General features: G+C 42.3%; 1 protein-coding gene across 9 annotated transcripts in view; it reads right to left on the bottom strand.

The window, feature by feature from the left end:
- Positions 1-19,115, bottom strand: part of LOC109988372 (rho GTPase-activating protein 23) — a 71,496-nt gene that overhangs the window by 14,277 nt on the left and 38,104 nt on the right. For 2 of the 9 annotated variants that reach the window (XM_065950084.1, XM_065950083.1), the window contains exons 2-7: positions 8,540-8,731; positions 5,469-5,499; positions 5,205-5,300; positions 4,549-4,627; positions 4,388-4,448; positions 1,521-2,961 (exon numbers count right to left, since the gene is read on the bottom strand). In XM_065950084.1, coding sequence (XP_065806156.1) covers positions 1,521-2,961; positions 4,388-4,448; positions 4,549-4,627; positions 5,205-5,300; positions 5,469-5,499; positions 8,540-8,731 — 1,900 coding nt within the window. Of the gene's footprint in view, positions 1-1,520; positions 2,962-4,387; positions 4,449-4,548; positions 4,628-5,204; positions 5,301-5,468; positions 5,500-8,539; positions 8,732-16,437; positions 18,728-19,115 lie in introns of those variants that run through there. The other 7 variants (XM_065950086.1, XM_065950085.1, XM_065950080.1 and 4 more) reach the window with 7 other exon arrangements.

Genomic DNA, 19,115 nt, shown 5'->3' with positions numbered 1-19,115 from the left:
CATGTTTATAACACACAGAGATGGTTATAAACACACATTAAAGTTGCTCTATCACGGCCACATAGAAGTACGTTTTATATTAGAGAGCTCTGTAGCAACAGACACAGAATGATTGAATCTATGAATAAAAATGTTCCTTTGAATGACCGAAAATGCCACAACTTTGAGTAATTATATAATAGTTTATATAGTATTAGTCTCAGTTGGTTGGATCAATCTGACTCCCGATGCCGAGGAATCACTCAGGCTACTTTTTACCAGTTTGCAACTTCTTCAAAATGCCGCTCTGCATTTATTTATGAACTCCGTTAGTGCTGTCCTCCTCGCATCCTGTAAAAGCCTTTTTGTGGATGCTTTCAAGAGGCACCAAAACACTGTGTTCAGAAAAAAAGCAAAGAGAATCCTTGTGGTACTTTGAACATGTTGGCTGCAGGTCCATTTGTGTTTATTTGTGATGGTTAATAACAAGCCATAAAGGCCCTGACACACCAAACAGACGGCAAAGGTCCAGTGGCAACAAAGGCCGTCTGTGGCGTCGCTAACCACCACGTACGTTCTGTGCATGTGTGAGAGGAAATAACTCTCCATGCCAGCAGGTGGCGGTAGTCTGTTGTTATGATACGAGAAGACCACTTTCACACCGCTGTCGCTCACCACTCGTATTATAGGTAGCCTACTAATGGAGAATAATGTCTGATAAAAAGTTGAAAATGGCGCTGGCGTTGTCAGCCCTTGGTCTTTTAGTGGAAAAAGAAAAGAAGAGGCGGAGGAGACAAATAAAGAGAAACCGCACTAATGGGTGAAAGCATGGATACTACAGCGGAACGCTCAAGGGGCTTTCCTGAACCTGTGATGAGAGCTGGAGAGAAATGAAACCTCCCAACAGCCAATCAGAGAGATTCCTCTCACCGACGTTGATTCTACATCAATGGAGAATCAACGATGGAGCCGGACACACCACAAAAACTAGGGCAACGACCGCTCACCGACGGTTGAACTACGTTTCACCCATACACATCACAATCACACACTGATGACAGAGGCTGCTACGTGCTAATCCCATTCATACACATTCATACGGCGCTGACGCCTCTGATGTAGCAGTGGGAGCAATTCAGGGTTCAGTGTCTTGCCCAAGGACCCTTCGATATGTGCCTGCAGGGGCTGGGGATATAACCCCCTCGGTTGAGAGACGACTAACTCTACCACTGAACCACAGCTGCTCAAACAAGTGCAATGATAAGCGACATAAGAAACTTTGAAATCTTGATTTTGAATTGTGGTCAACTAATTCTGAGTATTTATTTGTCTTTAATTGTGTTTCTTTGCTTTTGGTCTGAACACACCTGAAGCTTCATTGTGTTTAACTTTTCTCTTTTTTTCTCTTGTTTGATTTCCACCAGGTCTGTAAAACACTGCAACCAATTCAATTCAAAATCCACGGCATTATCAGAACATGTTAAAGGTCAATTTTGCCACAGCTGCATAAAGTCAGTTGCTACAGAGAAAAGGTCACTAACCTATGAAGGGAATAGAGGACAGGGAGTTGAATGCATGCTGTGCCAGGCTACCATTAGCTCTGCGGTTGGGGCCGGGCCCAGAGACTGGAGAGGGCGTCCCTGGTGAGGGTATCAAAGCAGGGGGCTCAGGTGACTCCACAGGTGAGGCATAGTGAGGATGTCGGAGGGCCTGAACCGGGGTACGACGGCCTGACGGCGGCTTCTGCCTCAACACCACCTCTTGATTGAGGGAGATGGGGGAGATGACCTCCCTGTCCTCACCGAGTCGGGCTCTCTCCTCCTCTGACGCAGACAGGACGGGGGTCGACTGAGGCCTGGGTACCATCCCACCATCATTTCTGCTGCCAGGGCTCCAGTTGAGGTGGGGGCCGCTGTAGCCGGGCTCTCTGAAGGAGTGAGCCTGCTGGAGGAGGTGGCTGGCTTTACGTGAGAAAGAAGGGCTGTAGCTTTGGTAGCCCACCAACTCTTCACCTTTGACTCTTCTGGTTTGGGGTTCAGCTACCTGTTGACCTGGCTGTCTGCCACTAGGTGACGCTGTGGAGGCGGCTGTGATGGGGCTCGTCACTGCGGTTTGGTGCTGATGCCCTGCTGGGACTCTCTGGTCTTTCTGCTCATTGAATTTTTCGGTTTGGGATCCTTGTGAGGAGTGATCGTAGCGTGATGAGACCAGAGCAGAGGCTTGTGCGAGTGTTTCCACAGAGCGCCCGTAGTTATGCTCGTACTCAGCGTATGCTGCCAGCAGGTTCTCAGAGCACGACCTGCTGCCTGGTCCTGTTACCCCACCCCAGCCCCCTAACCAATATGAATCATGGGAAGCAGCAGCCGTCTGGTGGTGGTACAGGAGGGTTTCTCTTCTGCGTTGCTCAGCAGAGATTGTGGGAGCAGGTGCAGGTCCGGGGCCGAGAGCCAAACCCAGCCCTAGTTCTGCCAAACGGTCCTGAGATATACTGCGATGGCGAGGAGACATAGACTCGGCAGCCTCAGCCTGGCTGTAGTACCAGTCCGACAGAGCCTGGTGACAGAGGGCATCAGCTCGAGTGCGGGAAGATGCCGGCATGTTGCTCTTCCGTGGCGCAGGCAGGGTTGCAGAGGCGATTGCAGCGTTGTGGTTAGCAAAGTGAAAGTCCAGCGCACTGATGGCCGAGGAGGAGCGGCCGCGGTGCCGACCCGACGGCGCAAAGTAAGCACTGGAATCCTCGGGACCCCCGGACCAGCCGGAGGTGGGGGGAGAAACATTAGGGGGCCGGTTGTCCAGCGGGGATGTGGTGGGGCCGGGTCGGCACTGCCAATTGTCCAGGGGAGTGTGTAGGCCGTCGCTGGGCGGGGGCGCAGCGGGGCTGGTCTTTGTGGTGGGGTAACAGAGAGGTGGGGGCTCGGGGAGGTTCTGGGCCACACCTGAATATGGCTCATTGCCTTTAAGGTAGGCATCCTGGGAGTACGCCTGAGGATAAGAAGGGTTAGGACACAATGTAAAACCTGACAAAATGACACAAGAGTAAAGGTGAGGGAGCAGATCGAGGAGAGAGAGGCTGATGCATCGTGCACCATGCAGCTTTACTTCTATCTGCATTCATTAAACTCATCTAAAGCACCGTGGTTTAATATTCAAACTAAGACAAATGCTGAAGAAAAAGTTCTAATTCAATCCAGCCTTAAAGAAATAAGTAGTCATGTTTTTAAATATCGACTTATCTATATTTTTCTCTTCAATCAGAAGACCAAACCAAACAACGCATCGTGTTTGAGACATGAAAACTGAAAATAAATCTTGAGAAATATTTTTGCAGTTGGACCACATTACATTAATGTACGACCGGGCCCGTAATCAAGTCTGTCACGTGCTGAATGATGATGTTACCTTTTAAACTCAGGGTTTTACCTTTGGCCCTTTCTCAGACTATCACTGACTTCATTCAAATCCTTAAATACAGAACACTGAACGCTGAAAACTTTTAGAACATTTATTGACCAGAACATTTTTGTCTTATCACCAAGTTAAATTAAATGCCTCTCTAGTAGACATTTACTTTGTAAGGGTTGGGGTTTAAAAAACGATATGCCCAATACGTTGAGGATTTCTAGGAGTGTTTTCAAAAGAGCCATAGTTTAGATCAGAACTGTCTAATAAAGTAAATATCTTTGGTGTAATTTTAGTAGACGCCTCCTTCTCTCCTTGTACGCCCTTGTTTTCTAACAAGGCTTTTGTTGTGAGACGTCCTTTCAGTTCTTATCCAATAAAGTTGACATCTGTTAAGCTTCAGAAGATTTTTATCAACATTATTTCTAATAAAAGGCTAAATTTGAGGTGAATTATGACCAAAAATGTGAATAATAATAAATGTATTTATTCATATTCTAAAAAAGCAAATCCTAAAAAAAAACTTGCTCACCTTCAGTAACTTCTATGGGTGCTGAATCCTCAACCAAAACAACATATCGAAAGTATTTCAGGACAGCATGCCAACATTTTACATTTCACCCCCCAAAAACGTATTTTTTTATGCTGCAGACATAACGGGCAAAGCTCTTCTTGAGTGGCTTCAGGTAAACAATGAATATATTCTCAGCATGTTTATCAAAAACCACTCGTATGAAAATGATTTCTCAATGTTTATATCCTTGTGTTGGTTCAAAGGCCTCCGTTCATTACCTTTCTATAATCCTATCTACAAGCTCATATCAAAGTCCTTCCTATGCATGCACAATAGTGATTTCTAAAGTTAAACTTGAATTAGTATGAATCCTGATATAAATACACAATCCATGTTATTACATAAACAGCCTAGCTAAGTGCTAACTTTGGCTTCACACAGCAACAAGGTGAGAAGGGGAGGAGAGCAGAAAGAAGAAGAAAAGATAATACTCACACTTACCAACTGCAACACATCCTCGTCTTTTGGCATAATGGAAAGCTCCAGAATGTTTTCACTACACACAAAGATATAAAAAGATCATAATATCATTACAACATGCGCGACGAGTCGGATGTGATCATTAAATATATTTCATAAACGCTGAAGTCTTTTACCTGTTCTGGATGAGCGCGATCACTTGAGAGTAGGTTTTACCTAGGATGCTCTCCCCGTTCACCTTCACCAATCTGTCCCCTGAACACGTACACACACAGACACACACACACACACACACACACACACACAGACACACACACACACACACACACACACACACACACACAGACACACACACACACACACACACACACACACACACACACACACACACACACACACACACACACACACACACACACAGCAGTCAAGTCAATACCTTCTCTTTAAAGGAAGTGTTAAAACACTCAACTATCTCATGAAGGAGGCGCGTAGGATGTAAAACAGTGTTTCAGTCCCTGTGGACCTTTTGTCATAAGTGTTTTGAGACCACACATTACAAAAGGTGATGCTGAGCAAGAGTATAGTATAGTAGATTTTCTATTTTCAAGAATAGACTCTCAAAATGAAGAAAAGCAATCTGATGCAGAGTAGTTTTTCTTTTTTAAACCTGTTGCTTATTCATTAAGTTCAACTTAACTACATTTTTATCTGCATCCTTTTGCAGCCAAATCAGGCAGATCAGATTCATATCTCAACACCGAAGTTTGCCGCTTTGTAATGACCTTGAGCTCTGCCATCATAAGCTGTGTGTGTATGTGTGTGTGTTGTCTACCTGTACGCAGCCCAGCTTCTTGGGCGGGCCCACTGTCTTTGACACTCTTAACAAAGATGGTGTCCATCGGCTCCAAACGAGCCTGCTGACAACCTGCTTGAACACAAACAGACACTATCAGGTTATGTTTTCACACTTAATCCTGAATCCAAATTCAGCTGACACGTCCACAAATCCTGAGTACATGAGTGTAAGGTCATAGATACAGAAGAGCTTAGTAGGAAGACGCTCGTACTGATCAAACAAACATAAACAAACACTCACCTTTTCCGGTCGCATTTCCATTCTCTTCATCCTGTGGGAGAAACACAGAGCAGCTGTTACAGGTGTTATAGCAGAGGAGGAGCACAAGGGGGTGCTGCTAAGCTCACATTCACTCTGCAGGCCTGAGTGACTCCAGCTGTCCTCCAACCTGCTGGGCTGTTTTTCAGACGCCTGATTTAAAATTAAAATGAGTGTCTGTCTGAGTGTATCTCTTTTGACACTGTTTCCCTGTCTATCTGTCTGTCTGTCTGTCAGCCTGTCTATCTGCCTCACCTTATTTCTCACAGTCTGTCTGAAATGTTTACTTCTGTCTACCTCTCTGTCTCTATCTCACTATATTTCTCACAGGCCGTCAGTCTTAAAGGGATACTTCACCCATTTGCATTAAGCTTTGTATCATTAGAAACCTGGCAGTATTTTTGAACGGTCATGCATCTCTCCCTCATTTTCCCCTGAGAAGGGAAATCTTTGTATTTTTAACTCTGAAAAGGAGCTTCCGATGACGCAAAAATCATCATTTTGCGTCATCGGAAGCTGTTGTGGTTAGCAGGGTGAAACTACAACGCTAGTTCCTCATGTTTTCAACCACTGAAGCTACAGACCAATCACAGATCAGTGCGTGGGAACTCACTCCCAGAATCGAAACTTAACGTCCGCCATATTGCTTGGTAGCTATGCTAACAGAATCTATGGAGAAAGATGATAATGGCGAAAAAGCTGATATGGATGAAGGGGATTTTGAAGGTCTTATGCTCGAATCGGATGTTCGTGGCTATCTCTATAAGCCGCAATATTGGCTGCTGCAGACAGGCCGGTCTTGTGTCGGCGGTGGTGAGGACGAGGAGCCCGGGAACGGCTCGAGCTGGGGCGGACTGGTAGTGTCGGTGCGCTCACTGTTTGCCTATGGACACAGACATAGAGTCTGTTTGCTGCCAGGAATTTTACAGACGCCAATTCTTTCAGGACGAAATCTTGGAATCAGTTGAGGAAACGGCCGTATGTGTAATCTGTAAATACAGGACCTTAGTGGGAGTGGCCTGCGGTGCTGAGCATTCTGGGAGTTGGTGTCTCTCATCCACATGAGCCAAAAAGACGCTTTCTGCCTTTTTCTTTGGCCAAGAAGGCACCAACTTCAAAATGTATTTCACATTTCTACTACATATATGACCCAATGTCAATACAGATTCATGTTTCAACGGGTGAAGTATCCCTTTAAGTTTTTGTTTCTACCTGTCTATCTCTTACTACTTCTCTGTCAGTCTCATCCATTTCCCAGTCTGCCTGTTGGTTTTTGTTTCTATCTGTTTGTCTGGCTGTCTGACATTACAACTTATAGACTACGGTACCTGTTTTTCTTTCTAACTCTAATTCTCACAATCTGTCTTTTTACCTGTATGCCTGCCTTTCTGTCTGTCTGTCTGTTGGTCTTTCTCACTTTATCTTCCATAGTTTGCCTGTTACCTTCCTGTCCCAAAGTCCATCTGTCTCACAGCCGTTCAGTGTCTGTCTCACAATTGTTTGAATTTTGGTTTGAATGATGAATTTAATGATTGTATGTATTCATGGTGTCCTCTTGTAACTTCATGTTGTCATGTATATAAAGTTTGAGGTTGATTTTGAGTCTTTGTTCTCTGTTGCTTCTTTTCACCTGGCTGCAAAACACATTTTTCCTCAGAGACAATAAAGTCAAAGTTCTAAGTTCAACAGTCTGTCTGTCTGTCTGTCTGTCTGTCTGTCTGTCTGTCTGTCTGTCTGTCTGTCGTGAAGCTTCGATGCTTCGCTGAGTTAGCTCATTCCTGACGCACACACAAAGGACTCTGCACAGTCGGCGGCTGCTACACACACTGATTACACACACAACATTCACACCGCTGCAGAATCACACACCTCTGAATTTCACCAAATGAAGATATTTACTAGATCCATTACGTCCATTCAGTCACACATTTGATGTTTATAGTACCATCGAAAAAAAAATCATTTCATGACCATCTGCATACAGAACAGACCATGAGTGTACTATTTAAAAAAAATATATATATAATTTGCAGAAGATGAACCAGTTGCTGGGGGTTTTTCTTCATATAAAACTACAAGCCCGCTTTTGGCATATTTTATACCTGTCCTCAAAGTTTGAAGGGAGTTTTCATTGAGAACATTGTTTCCCATAGATTGAACTCCATACATGTTTCATTTATAAATGCAATTAAGGCTCTCTGTCAAAATAACACAGAGGAAGAACGTGACAGGAAAAATTGTCCCTATAGAGAATCCATGCTTTTTGGCTTCAGGCAAGGGTATATAATTGGGCATGTCCCTTCCAATATCCAGCAACCACTGAACTGTCCCTGCTCCTTACCAATAACTAAAACTAAAATGTATTTTGCATCTCTCCACATGCACATGGGAAAAATGTCTGCTTTCTGATATGTATGTATTTATGAATCTGGTATGTAAATGTAGCTAAGAAATACATACATTATTTTTATTATCTTTGTAGGGTAAATAAATCTCAAGCAATCCGTGATCAATCAATCACATCGCTATCATAAAAGGATCAATCAGTGAGATGTGTAGTGAGTGAAATGTGACCTTACTCTATGATCACACATTAAGGAAACATGCTATGTTGAAGTGCTGGCTTCTCTGACAACAAAGCAGCAGTCAGTATGTCCTCCTTCTAACTTTAGAATCTGCTCCTGAATGCTCTGGATTTGTTTGGACCAGAGAAGGTAGGCGGTTTTAAGGCACCCCCACACGGCCGTTTTGGACGCCCCTCAGTTTGCCAGATATGAGAGCAGTTATCAGGTCAAACCAACAGGTGTTGCAGTGATGGAAGCGGCCAAGAGAACTGGTTCAGATAGAAGTGATTGTATCCGACCTAAAAAGCCTCTGCATGTTTCTAATAAGCTCCACGAGCAGAAATGTGCTCAAACTAGGTTTTTTAAAGATTTTTAAAATTATATAAGATTTGCTCTCAACATCACATTTTTACCAAATGACAGAAATGAATCACATACTAATAAAATGCAGATGTTCTGTGAGTCCAGACCGGAGAGTAGGGCGCTCACCTTGAGGCTGTGGAGCGACGACTCTGGTGGGTAGACGATGAAGTGACGCAGAGTGAAGCCAAATCCCTGCAAGTTCTTCTGGACAAAGATGGTGCGTGGGCCCTGCCACGACACGCCCTCCACCTCACCCGACGACAGCGGACGACGCCTGATTTCACTGGATGCCACCATGCCATCTCTCCGCCCTTTAGCCTACAGGGAAGACAAGATGGAGAAAATGTTTTAGTCTACTTATTCTTCCATGTCCTCTTCACAGAAAAAGAAACAAAACCTTACACTTTGGGTCTTGAAGTTAGTCGTGAGTCTCATTCTCAGGAGTCGTCTGCCCCGTGACTGAGTACTCATACAAACTTGAATACATTTAAAGGAAGTATGAGTGGGTGGAGGTGGGCGTATGGGCTCTGCCCAGATCCGACCAGGGCTATCCCACCTATGCCAGGAATTTCTCAGAGACTTCCTTTTTTCAAAGAGGAAGCTCTATTTTCCCCGAGAACCTCACCTTTAATCACATTTACTACCTCCAGCCAACAATGGCACGGTTAAAAATATATGCAGTCTATTAATAACAGCCATGGAACAACAGGACATTACTAGGGCTCATAAACTCAGATCTGGAAAATCAGATAAAACAATAGACAAAGAGAGAGATTAAAAACATCCACTGTTAACTCCACAGGCTGCGGGAGGTGAAATAAATTCAGATACAAACACACTATTCAGAAATAGGGCGCCGCAAGTGACTAAACACGGATAATTTATGCAACACATGGAATTAGAACTGGTACCAGATTCTGGATCAGAATATTTGCGTGTGATTGCAGTTCAGTGTATGTGGCGGTCAACAGAAAGTATCCGCTCTCAGGTTCAGACCCTCTCTCCGTCAAAAAAAAAACAGTGAACAGTTGAGTGTGGTGAATATTAAGACTGCCATCACCACCATGAAAACACCCACCACCAGTGTCAGGTAAAGCGTAAACAACAGATACAATTAACTTGCATTTATGGCTCCTACATGCCACATTTTCAAAATGATTTTTCTGTAAAGTAAGCCACAAAAAGTATGTTTTATGTTGTCTAATTTCTCCATTGATTGATTTTCAACATTTATGATGTGCCATACAAAGGTCCTACATGGATCAGCTTTCTGTCTACTGGTAAATCATTGGTTCACACATTTTTCACCACACATAGAAAACACTGATCAGCCTTCTCAGCAAGTTATGAAAACAACAGGACGTCTGTTTCTTTGAGACCGGAAGTTTAGAGGCGTGATTTAGGGAAACCTTCGCCTCTAAGAATAGCTCCAAGGAGGACGAGGAAGAAACACTTTCCACAAAGGGGAGCCAGTTTAGATGGATTCTTTCTTTATATGTAACAGCGGGGGGTTGGCACGATACCAAAATTTACAACTTTGATACCATAAACTTAAACAGTATCGATATACCATGGCAACTAAAATAGAACTCTGAGCATCAAAAATGAGGTAATTTATTGTTTTCAATTTACAAAAACTGTAAATAAACTCCTTCACACTGTTGTTGCCGATGTCTTATCAAATATAGACACATGTAAGGTTGTAAAAATTGTCAATACTTTTCACTACTACGTGTGAATCCTAGTGTTTAAAATGGGTACTGCAGTCCAAGTTCAGGTCCAAGCTGTCTCCCCCGCCCCCTCCTCTCTAGAGTCGATGCTCATGCAGGTTGCCATGTGGTGGACACTGAAGCTTCAGTGTTTCGCCAGCTCCGCATCAGTCAGTAAACCTGTAAGCAGTAGCTCAGTCCATAGGGACTTGGGTTCCCAGTGCGGACAATAATATGGAAGTTGGCCTGGTAGCTGGAGAGGTGCCAGAACACTTCCAAAGTACTGCAGAGGTGCCCCTTGAGCAAGGAAACCGAACCCCCAACTGGTGCGCTCTCGCAGTGTGTAGCAGCCCCACTCTGAAATCTCTCTCACAGGTCCTGTCTGTGCATGTGTGTGAGAAGCATGTCCCTAAAATAACAGAGTGTAAACCCAAATTTCCCCTCTGGGATTAATAAAATATATCAAAATTTAAAAAAATAAAATGAAATTCCACAAAGGCTTTTGGCATCTTTTACAAACATATAAAGCAGAGAGGAGGGGGACACTGTCTAAATTGAACAAATACCGATACATAGCTAACATATTTGTGGATTTCAAACAGTGTGAAGGAGTTCTCCTGCAATCTTTAGTAATTTAAAATAAGTACTGGTAATGAAAAAGAGTTGGGAGCTTATTTCTATATTTTGGGTGCAAAACAGGCATTAGTATCGTTTGAGTATAATGAACTCTGTTTCAGAGTTAAATCTCTGGCGGCGTGAAAAACCTGTGTGTGGAATAAAGGAGTGATCATCATCTCACCAAAACTACTCTTGGAAAAAACAAAGTGACTTGTGAAATCTAGTAGGAGGTGACACCGTCTAAATGGCTCAAATACAAGAGCAATGTTTCAGCACCCAAACATTTCTTTTGTATTTGTGCAAAATTACACAGTGTGCAGGAGTAAGTAATTGACCCAAGACGGGGTGCCTTAGACTTCTATAAAAGAGGAATTGATGTTGAGTTTTATTAATATCATATCTACGTTACAAATTCTGGTATGGGGAACAATCATAGACTTTAAATATTAGGGAACAACTCTATGAGTGTGATGTGCTGAAATAATTAAATTACCAAAATAAAATTGCAGTTTTCTTTGAATTGCAGTCTGACTTTTCAAACTTTTGAGATGACCCACTCTTAGAGCGTTATTATGTAACAGATATTCTCCTCACCAGGAGAAAGAAAACAACCTGGGAGGACTCCTGCCCACTGACATTTCTCTGTTTGTGTCTGTGGGTGTGTTGGAGAGTCGTGTTGTGCAAACCCTCAGCATGCAAAGACTCATCATATATCTGTTTGTATGTGCGTGTGTGTGTGTGTGTGTGTGAGATAGTCGGACACATTGTTGTGTTAGATTCCTCATAATGCGACATCTCTGCAGGTGACATTTCACACATGAATGAGTGTAAACAAAGAGGTGAGAGCCTGTGCATGCTTACCTCTGTCTCCCCCGCTCTCACTCCCTCTCTCTCTCACTTTACATACACACACACACAAACACACACACACACACACACACACACACACACACCCACCCACGCACGCATGCACACACACGCACACACACTCAGGGTGAAATGCCAACATGTCACAGTGTGTTTTATTGAACAGTTTGTTTGTTTGTTTTTTTCTCAGTTCATTCAGTTCAAGATTAATCTTCTTTTTTAGTTTGAAGTATGCTGGAATCAAAAAGATGTTTAAATATTTTTTAGCACCAACGGCACAACTAACAATGCACTTTAAATAAAATAAAAAATAAACTGAATAATCATCAACTATTACAGGCTGAACGATAAACTACTTTCTGTATCGGCTAATTTGATGTCTTATATGTGCAGATAAATAGATAGATAGATTTATTCAATGTAAGTTTATCATTAAATTTTAGATCATTTTTATTTATAATTGTTAATTTATTTACTGTTTCAGTGCACTGCTGTTATTCTGGCCAATAAAGGCTTTTGTTAAACTGTAAAAAAAAAAAAGAAAAAGCATTTGCGGGATCAACGCAATAAATGTGTGTATATCTATCTCTATCTCTAAAAATCTGAGATAGATCTAAGAAAGATATGGGACCAATATTGGAATGTTTTTTTTTTCCCTCTCCCTAATATCGGTATCAGTCCCACAAATCCAATATACTATAACAGCTTTTATACACCAGGGGAGGAGCCGGCCGTCCTGTCCATGTAAACACGGCTCTCACAACAACACAGCCAGCAGGACTCAAGCTTCTCACTCATTGTAGACAGTCATGACTCAGAGAGACATTTACACAGGATACACTGGATTTATGATATATCTATGTGTAAAATGTTGCACATTCTTCCTTTAAATGTATGAAGGAAGATAAGTGAAATGCATATTTTGCATTTTTATGGTAAGGGAGTAAAAGATAAGAATTTGAAAATCATTAAAAATATTGACACAATTTTGTCATGAACTCGTGATATGTATCGTATCATAAGTTCATGTATCCTTGCATCCCAGCTGACTTTAAATCCTGCTTTGTAGCTCCACATGCCTCAGACCGCCTCAGAGAGAAGCTTCTGCAGGACCGGCCCCGCTGTGCAGCTGTGAGCAGATGTGTAATGTAGGAAAATAAGCGTATATAAATCCTACTCACAAAGAAAGCCTGAGGGTGTTGTTGTTGTTAATGCTGGTCATGTGGGTAATTTGTTTTCATCATTCACACGACCTATTCATTTAAGTGAAGAGAGTCCTGGAGTGATCTTTGCTCTGATTGTTCGGCTCTTCCAGGGAAACGAGGACTTCTTGTTCGGACCAATCACTCACTCTCTCGTTGTCCGTCTCCTGCACCAATCATTTCATTTGTGGGATTTGGATCGAGGATTGAATTGGAGACTCTCCCCTCTTGTGTTTTGAATTTATTTTGCTCGTCTGACATTTGGAGAGCAGCAGAATGAGCTGAACCGAGAGAAAGAGTGACAGAATTCATAAAGACACAAATCCACTCTGTATGCACACATCACGTTTAATACAACCTGACAGAGACTCTGTGTATTTACACACACACACACACACACACAGTCACACACAGTGGAAACGAGACGCTGGATTACAAACACAATCTACCAGCAGGCAAACATACAAAGAATGGGTAGTTATGGAAAAAGGTATGGTCCTCTGTGCATCCTCGAACAGATGATATAAGAGCAACAGTACACACACACACCCACATATGCATACATAAGATTTTATATAAAGCTACATGAGTGTGTGTGCATCGTGAGGGCATCAGCCTCATCTCTCATCCCCTCTGCTTCTCAAAGGCCCCCCTCGGTGCCACGTTACATAACAGCCAAAAGATGCAAAACACACACACACACACTTGAATGAATCAAACCCCACGTGCTAAATCTGCAGATGATGACGGGCCGGTAATAACCGTCCTGTCTGAATCCCCGACAATGCATGGTTATAGAGTCCCCGCTGAAGATGACACCACCTCTCACTCCCGGGACGTTTAAAGATCGAGGGCGGTCAATAACTGTATCCTGCTCCCGCTCTGACAAGAGAAGGTTAAAGATGGATGGCGGAAGTCGCATCCCAGAGGAGACACACCTGTCCACAGTCATCAGATCAGACAGGCGAGGAGGGCGACAGCACTGTGTGTTTTTAGAGACGCAGTCAGTGCAGGGATTCACCACGAGAGAATTTATGAACTAGTCCCAACACTAAACTGATCCCTTAGAACAGATCAGAAATCCCAACAGGATAAATCTGCTAATTGGAAGAACTGGTTGCATTTTGCTCAACAGTAGTTGAAGTAATCACTTCTTTATTCCACACCAGGGGAAATAAATGAAGCCGATGAAACTTGAACGATATCGATGCCTGTTCTGATACCACGGCAACTAAAATAGAAGTCCTTTAGGAACCCGATCTCTTGTTTTTAATTACCAGAAATTCAGAGCAAACTCCTGCACACTGTTTACTGTTCACAATTAAGACAGCTCCTCTGCTCTCCGTCTGTTTGTAAGAGACATAAACTGAACTTTTGTATCTTTATATGACGCCATAAGGACTTGAGAAACATCAGTAGTTATGGTTGACCGACCTGTGATTCTGAATGAGTCACTGCTGCTTATGCAACAATAGATTGGGTTAAAAATGGAAGAGATGCACGATACCATTTTTTCATTTCAGTTTCGATTCCGATACATATACTGATATATATATATATATATTCTTATTTTTTTCTTATTATATTTATTACTGTTATATATGTTGTTGGTATTATGTGTAAGGCTACACAGAGCTGTAGTGAACCCAGCATTGCATTTTATATTGAAAGAGCAAAAAACAAATAAATAAAAATGTAAATTATTCAAATAAATGTGTTTACATTTTCGGCTGGCAGGAAGCAGCAACAACTGCCAGATTAAATCTTTTAAAATGAAGTTCAAGAATTGTATTTTTGATCATATAGAAGTAGCTTTTTCATCTCCATCTGAGCGTCGTCATGGAAACAATTTGTGGGCACTTCTTACAGTTCAGTCTTAAGCATGACGATGCGAGCTGAGAACATTTTAACCGCCCAAAGATCCACTGCATGAACAACCAGATTATTGACCCCATAAACGCCAGTGAAGATATCTTTCTTGATCCACAGTACAGTCAGTCCGATAGTAATTACTTCAATAACGGACCCGATACTGCTATTGGATCACATCTGTCCCAACTCTAAAAAATAAGACTGAAGAATATGACTGTAGTGTTTTAAGACGATACGGTACTTTCCGATACGATCGATTATGAAAATAACACAGATTGTATCATTTGAAAACCCGTGGCATCGAAAGTACTGAAGAATTAATAATCTAATAAAACATTCTGCCACACTGCATCGTCAGCAAAGTGAGTCACGTCAACTGGATTCATAGGGCGAGAAAGCAACAAGCATCTGATCACCTGTTCATTCTCCTCCAACAGATACACACCTGAGAACTTCCATGTGTGCCAATCATCGATGCAAACTGTGCATGTTGAAGTAGAAGACGAGGCCTTGTTCATGTCTTTAAATTTGCTTATTTCTGAATAATGAAAAAATTAACTGAAACTTCTGGAGTTTCCCCTTTGAGTATCTCTGGATGTCAGAACTAAATTATACTGTACATTAGGTTTGAAAAGTTGATTTACCTGAAAAAATATAAATATATTAACGTCTGTTTCACAGTGTCAGTGAAAAGGGACAAGTGTTTAAACTTAAGTGAGTAATAATCATCTTCAAATCCCAGAGCAACCTTTCAAAAACGTAATGACCTCCTTAACAAAATTAAAAACTAAACAACCCCCCCTAACCTTAAATCATACAATTCAGATCAACACTCTAGATTACAATGAAATAATTCCTCATAATATTATCATTTTAGAAACTGAAAGGGTCTAAGGGAAAGAAGGCCTACTGTAACTGAAAAATAAATGACTTCTTGTGGCCCACCTGCAGTACTTTCAAAACCTACCAGGGGGCCACAGCCAACACTTTGGTCCGATATTACTACCTGAAAGTGTCCTAAAGAACTTTGCTTCCAAGCTGATATTGAAGCTGCTGCAAATAAAAAGGCCACTGGAAGATTAATAACGTCAATACACACTGCCTACACACTTCCTACGATCTAATTATGTTATCATGCTTTTTTTTAGACTTTAGGGGTAAGGTTGTCAAAATGTTCAATACTTTATTTCTAGTTTTAAACAGCTCAATCTAAGTTCTTTTAACAATCATTCGCATCAAAAAAGACCAAAGCTTTAAAAAAAATCAACACGTATTTCTTAAAACTGGTGCGATAAGAAGAATCAGGCCAACAAAAATTCCAGGAAAACTCCTGCACACAGTCTCGATTACACACAAACATTATCAACCTTTGCATTCAGAAACATTTTAGTGCAATTTAGCCAGTGTGCAGAAGTTTATTAAAAATAAGAAATTAATAAATATCGGGTAGCTAGCACTTCTATTTTTGCTGTGTGGTATCAAAGCAGGCATCGATGTGATTTGATTTTTACGATAATCATATTGAAGTTTAAAGCTCTAGTTTTGTGACAGCCCTCCTCCTTATTGTAAATACCTGTTACCTTTAAACAATTTAAATGATCAGGGTTGATCTAATAGTTAAAAAATTTGTGAAATACGTACAAGATAAATAAATATATTTGTGCAAATGATTGACTCGAGAATTATCATGAAATGACAGTGGGGAGGGGGGGGGAAGATGAGTCAGGTAAGCTCAAAAAGATGTTCACACTCTTACCCAGGTTAAGCGATGGCGCTGTATGATCCTCCGGGAGCCCCGTCTCCTTGGTGAAGCTATAGGGGTCGGCCGGGGTGAGGCACGAGGTGAGATCCCCCTTAAAACTGCCAGCCAGATACAGCGAGGTTCAGCGTCGCTACAGTCCACCCCGACAGAGCACTGAAAACGCCACTCGTGGCCCGACGGAGCTGGAGCAACACCCGACACCCTCAGCATAGCACCTCAACATCCGTACGCACATGAACCGTCTGTGCATGCGAACGCACACTAACAAAAAACCTCTGAGGGGGGTTGAAGGGCTGCTGAACCCACGGCTGAGATATCCGATCACCTCGTCCAGACCCCTGCCTCATGCATCACAGCAGAAGTTACAACCGAGGGTAAAGAAACACACGCACGTCTACAACTCAAGTCTCACAATCAACCCTCTGAAGGCAAGTCCCCAAGTCTTAAACGCACAAATTTGTAATCCTTGGATCCTCCACAGATTCAGCTTCATCATTCATGTGTATCTCCCTTTGGGCAGCTCATTAGATCATGATTCATGCGTCTCAGAGCTTCGTGGTCAAGCCATGACAATCCAGTCCAAAACAAGGAAAAGCTCTGATTGGACAAGACCAAATTCATCATATTTCATCCAGTTTTCTCCAATGTTTCCTCGGGCTAGTCCTCATCTCTTGGGATCACCAGGAAAATCTTAACAAATCTCGACCTCTTCTCGTGCTCGTCCACTTTTCATTCAGTCCAGTTCAAAGTGACCGATGAGGAGTTCTGCGGCTTCCGTAGCATCCTCACGTCCAGACCGTTACTCCCAGGACAACCCTGATTGTTAAATTAGCTGTGAGACCTCTTTTTAAACCGGTCCTCTTCAAAGCTGAACTGTTTCTGTGTCAGACCAGCCAATCACTCGCTTCTCTGAAGAAGGAGGTAGTTTTCTTGTCGCTTATATTTTGTGCTTCCCTCGTGATTTATGAAGCAGATCCATCCAAGAGCGGTTCGATTCTCTTCCTGGACCAGTTGGACTGAAAAGGTGTTTCGTTGTCGGACCAGATTTTAAAATTGGATTCAATCCCATGCTGCCGCTCAGAGATCCAGTGTGTCCCCCTCCATGCTGGCACTTTAGTGCAGCGTTGGCTGAGGCTGACTATCTTTATTGCTGTCTAAGTATAGTTCTCTCTCCGCTCGACCATGCGCTCTCTCGCTCTCTATTCATTCTCTCTCTTTCTCCCCTGGGTCTATTTGCTGACATCCCTGCACCCTCTCTCTCTCTCTCTCTCTCTCTCTCTCTCTCAGTCACATTCCTCTCATCCCTCTGCTGCACAGTCCAGCCTTTTGGTGGAGCAGAAAGCACTGTTACTCTCTCTCCTTCTCTGTGTTTGCCGGGTCTCTCTGTCTCCTCCTTTAAGACTCACAAACCGGAGGATGATGCTGCAGTCAGCATCAAGAGGAAACTACAAGTAAAGTAAAGCTTCTAATGAATGTGTTTTATGAGTATAAGTTAAACTGGTTTCAACTCCTGAAAGTCAAGGAGTTTTACTATATTTCTCTGCAAAACATCAAAGTGATTTCTTCATTTGGAAGACAAAGACAAAGATATCATCCTGCAGGGTCCGGGAATTCAAGATATTTTGTCCAAAATCGACACAACTTCAACGCTACAACCAGTGTGTGTTCATGTTTCGTTCTTAAAAGTTAAAATAAGTTCATATGAAGCCAGCAGTTTTTGTTCAAGTGATGCAAAACGTCTTCCATAAAAAATGAGGTCGAACAAAACCAAAGGTCAGACCTTATTTATGGACTAAGTTTAATTCAACTTGACCTTTTATGCTCTTTTAAGCAGGTGTAATAAAGTGGACATGCACTATGTTCAGAATCAGGCAGGTGTGTGCGCACATATTTACTTCATTTTGACGTCACCCTCAATAGACAGGGAAGAAGAAAATACACAAAGGTCACACAAGCACTTCAACTTGAGATGTGGGAGATGCGTGATCTACAATATGCAGATAAAAATCACTGTAGGCTTTGTCGCTCAATTTATACTGTTTTCAAAGAGTTTTCTTGATAGAAGATGATCGCTGTTGGGTTCTGAGATTGCTCACATGGTATCACATATCCCTTCCTCCCTAAGGTTGTCAAAATATTTAATACTTTTATTTTGTACTTTTTGACACGACACTGTCTCTGTTATTTTAATGACTGTGACTATCGAAAAGTACCAAAGCTTTAAAATAAACTCAGAGCTTCAGTTTTATTTTTAACCCAAAGAGAGAGAGCCCTGTCTCTTTTTTTTTTTTAAGGTGATTTTTGGGGCCTTTTTGGTTTTATTGGAGAGGACAGCTGAAGAGAGACAAGAAATGTTGGGAGTAGAGAGTAGGGGATGACATGCAGCAAAGGGCCGAGGTCGGATTTGAACCCACGGTTGCTGCGCTGAAGACTATTGCCTCTGTACATTGGAGCGCACATCATAACCACTACACTACTGGCGGCCCGAGAGAGCCCCATCTAAATTGCACAAATACATCAATGATACGGTTAAAAAAACATTGCCAACATATTTGTGCAAAAAACATTTAAACATAAAAAATCTAATTGTAGACTCTATTGGTGTCTACGTTTCTTTAGGGCTACACGTTTGGCTTTTATAAAGGCTAAGTAGAAGCTTTGTTTATTCTCTG

This window comes from Labrus bergylta, chromosome 21 (genome assembly GCF_963930695.1).
Source record: "Labrus bergylta chromosome 21, fLabBer1.1, whole genome shotgun sequence".
NCBI classification, from domain to species: domain Eukaryota; kingdom Metazoa; phylum Chordata; class Actinopteri; order Labriformes; family Labridae; genus Labrus; species Labrus bergylta.
The sequence above is the reverse complement of the archived record's forward strand: the minus strand, read 5'-3'. Positions and strand labels throughout refer to the sequence as shown.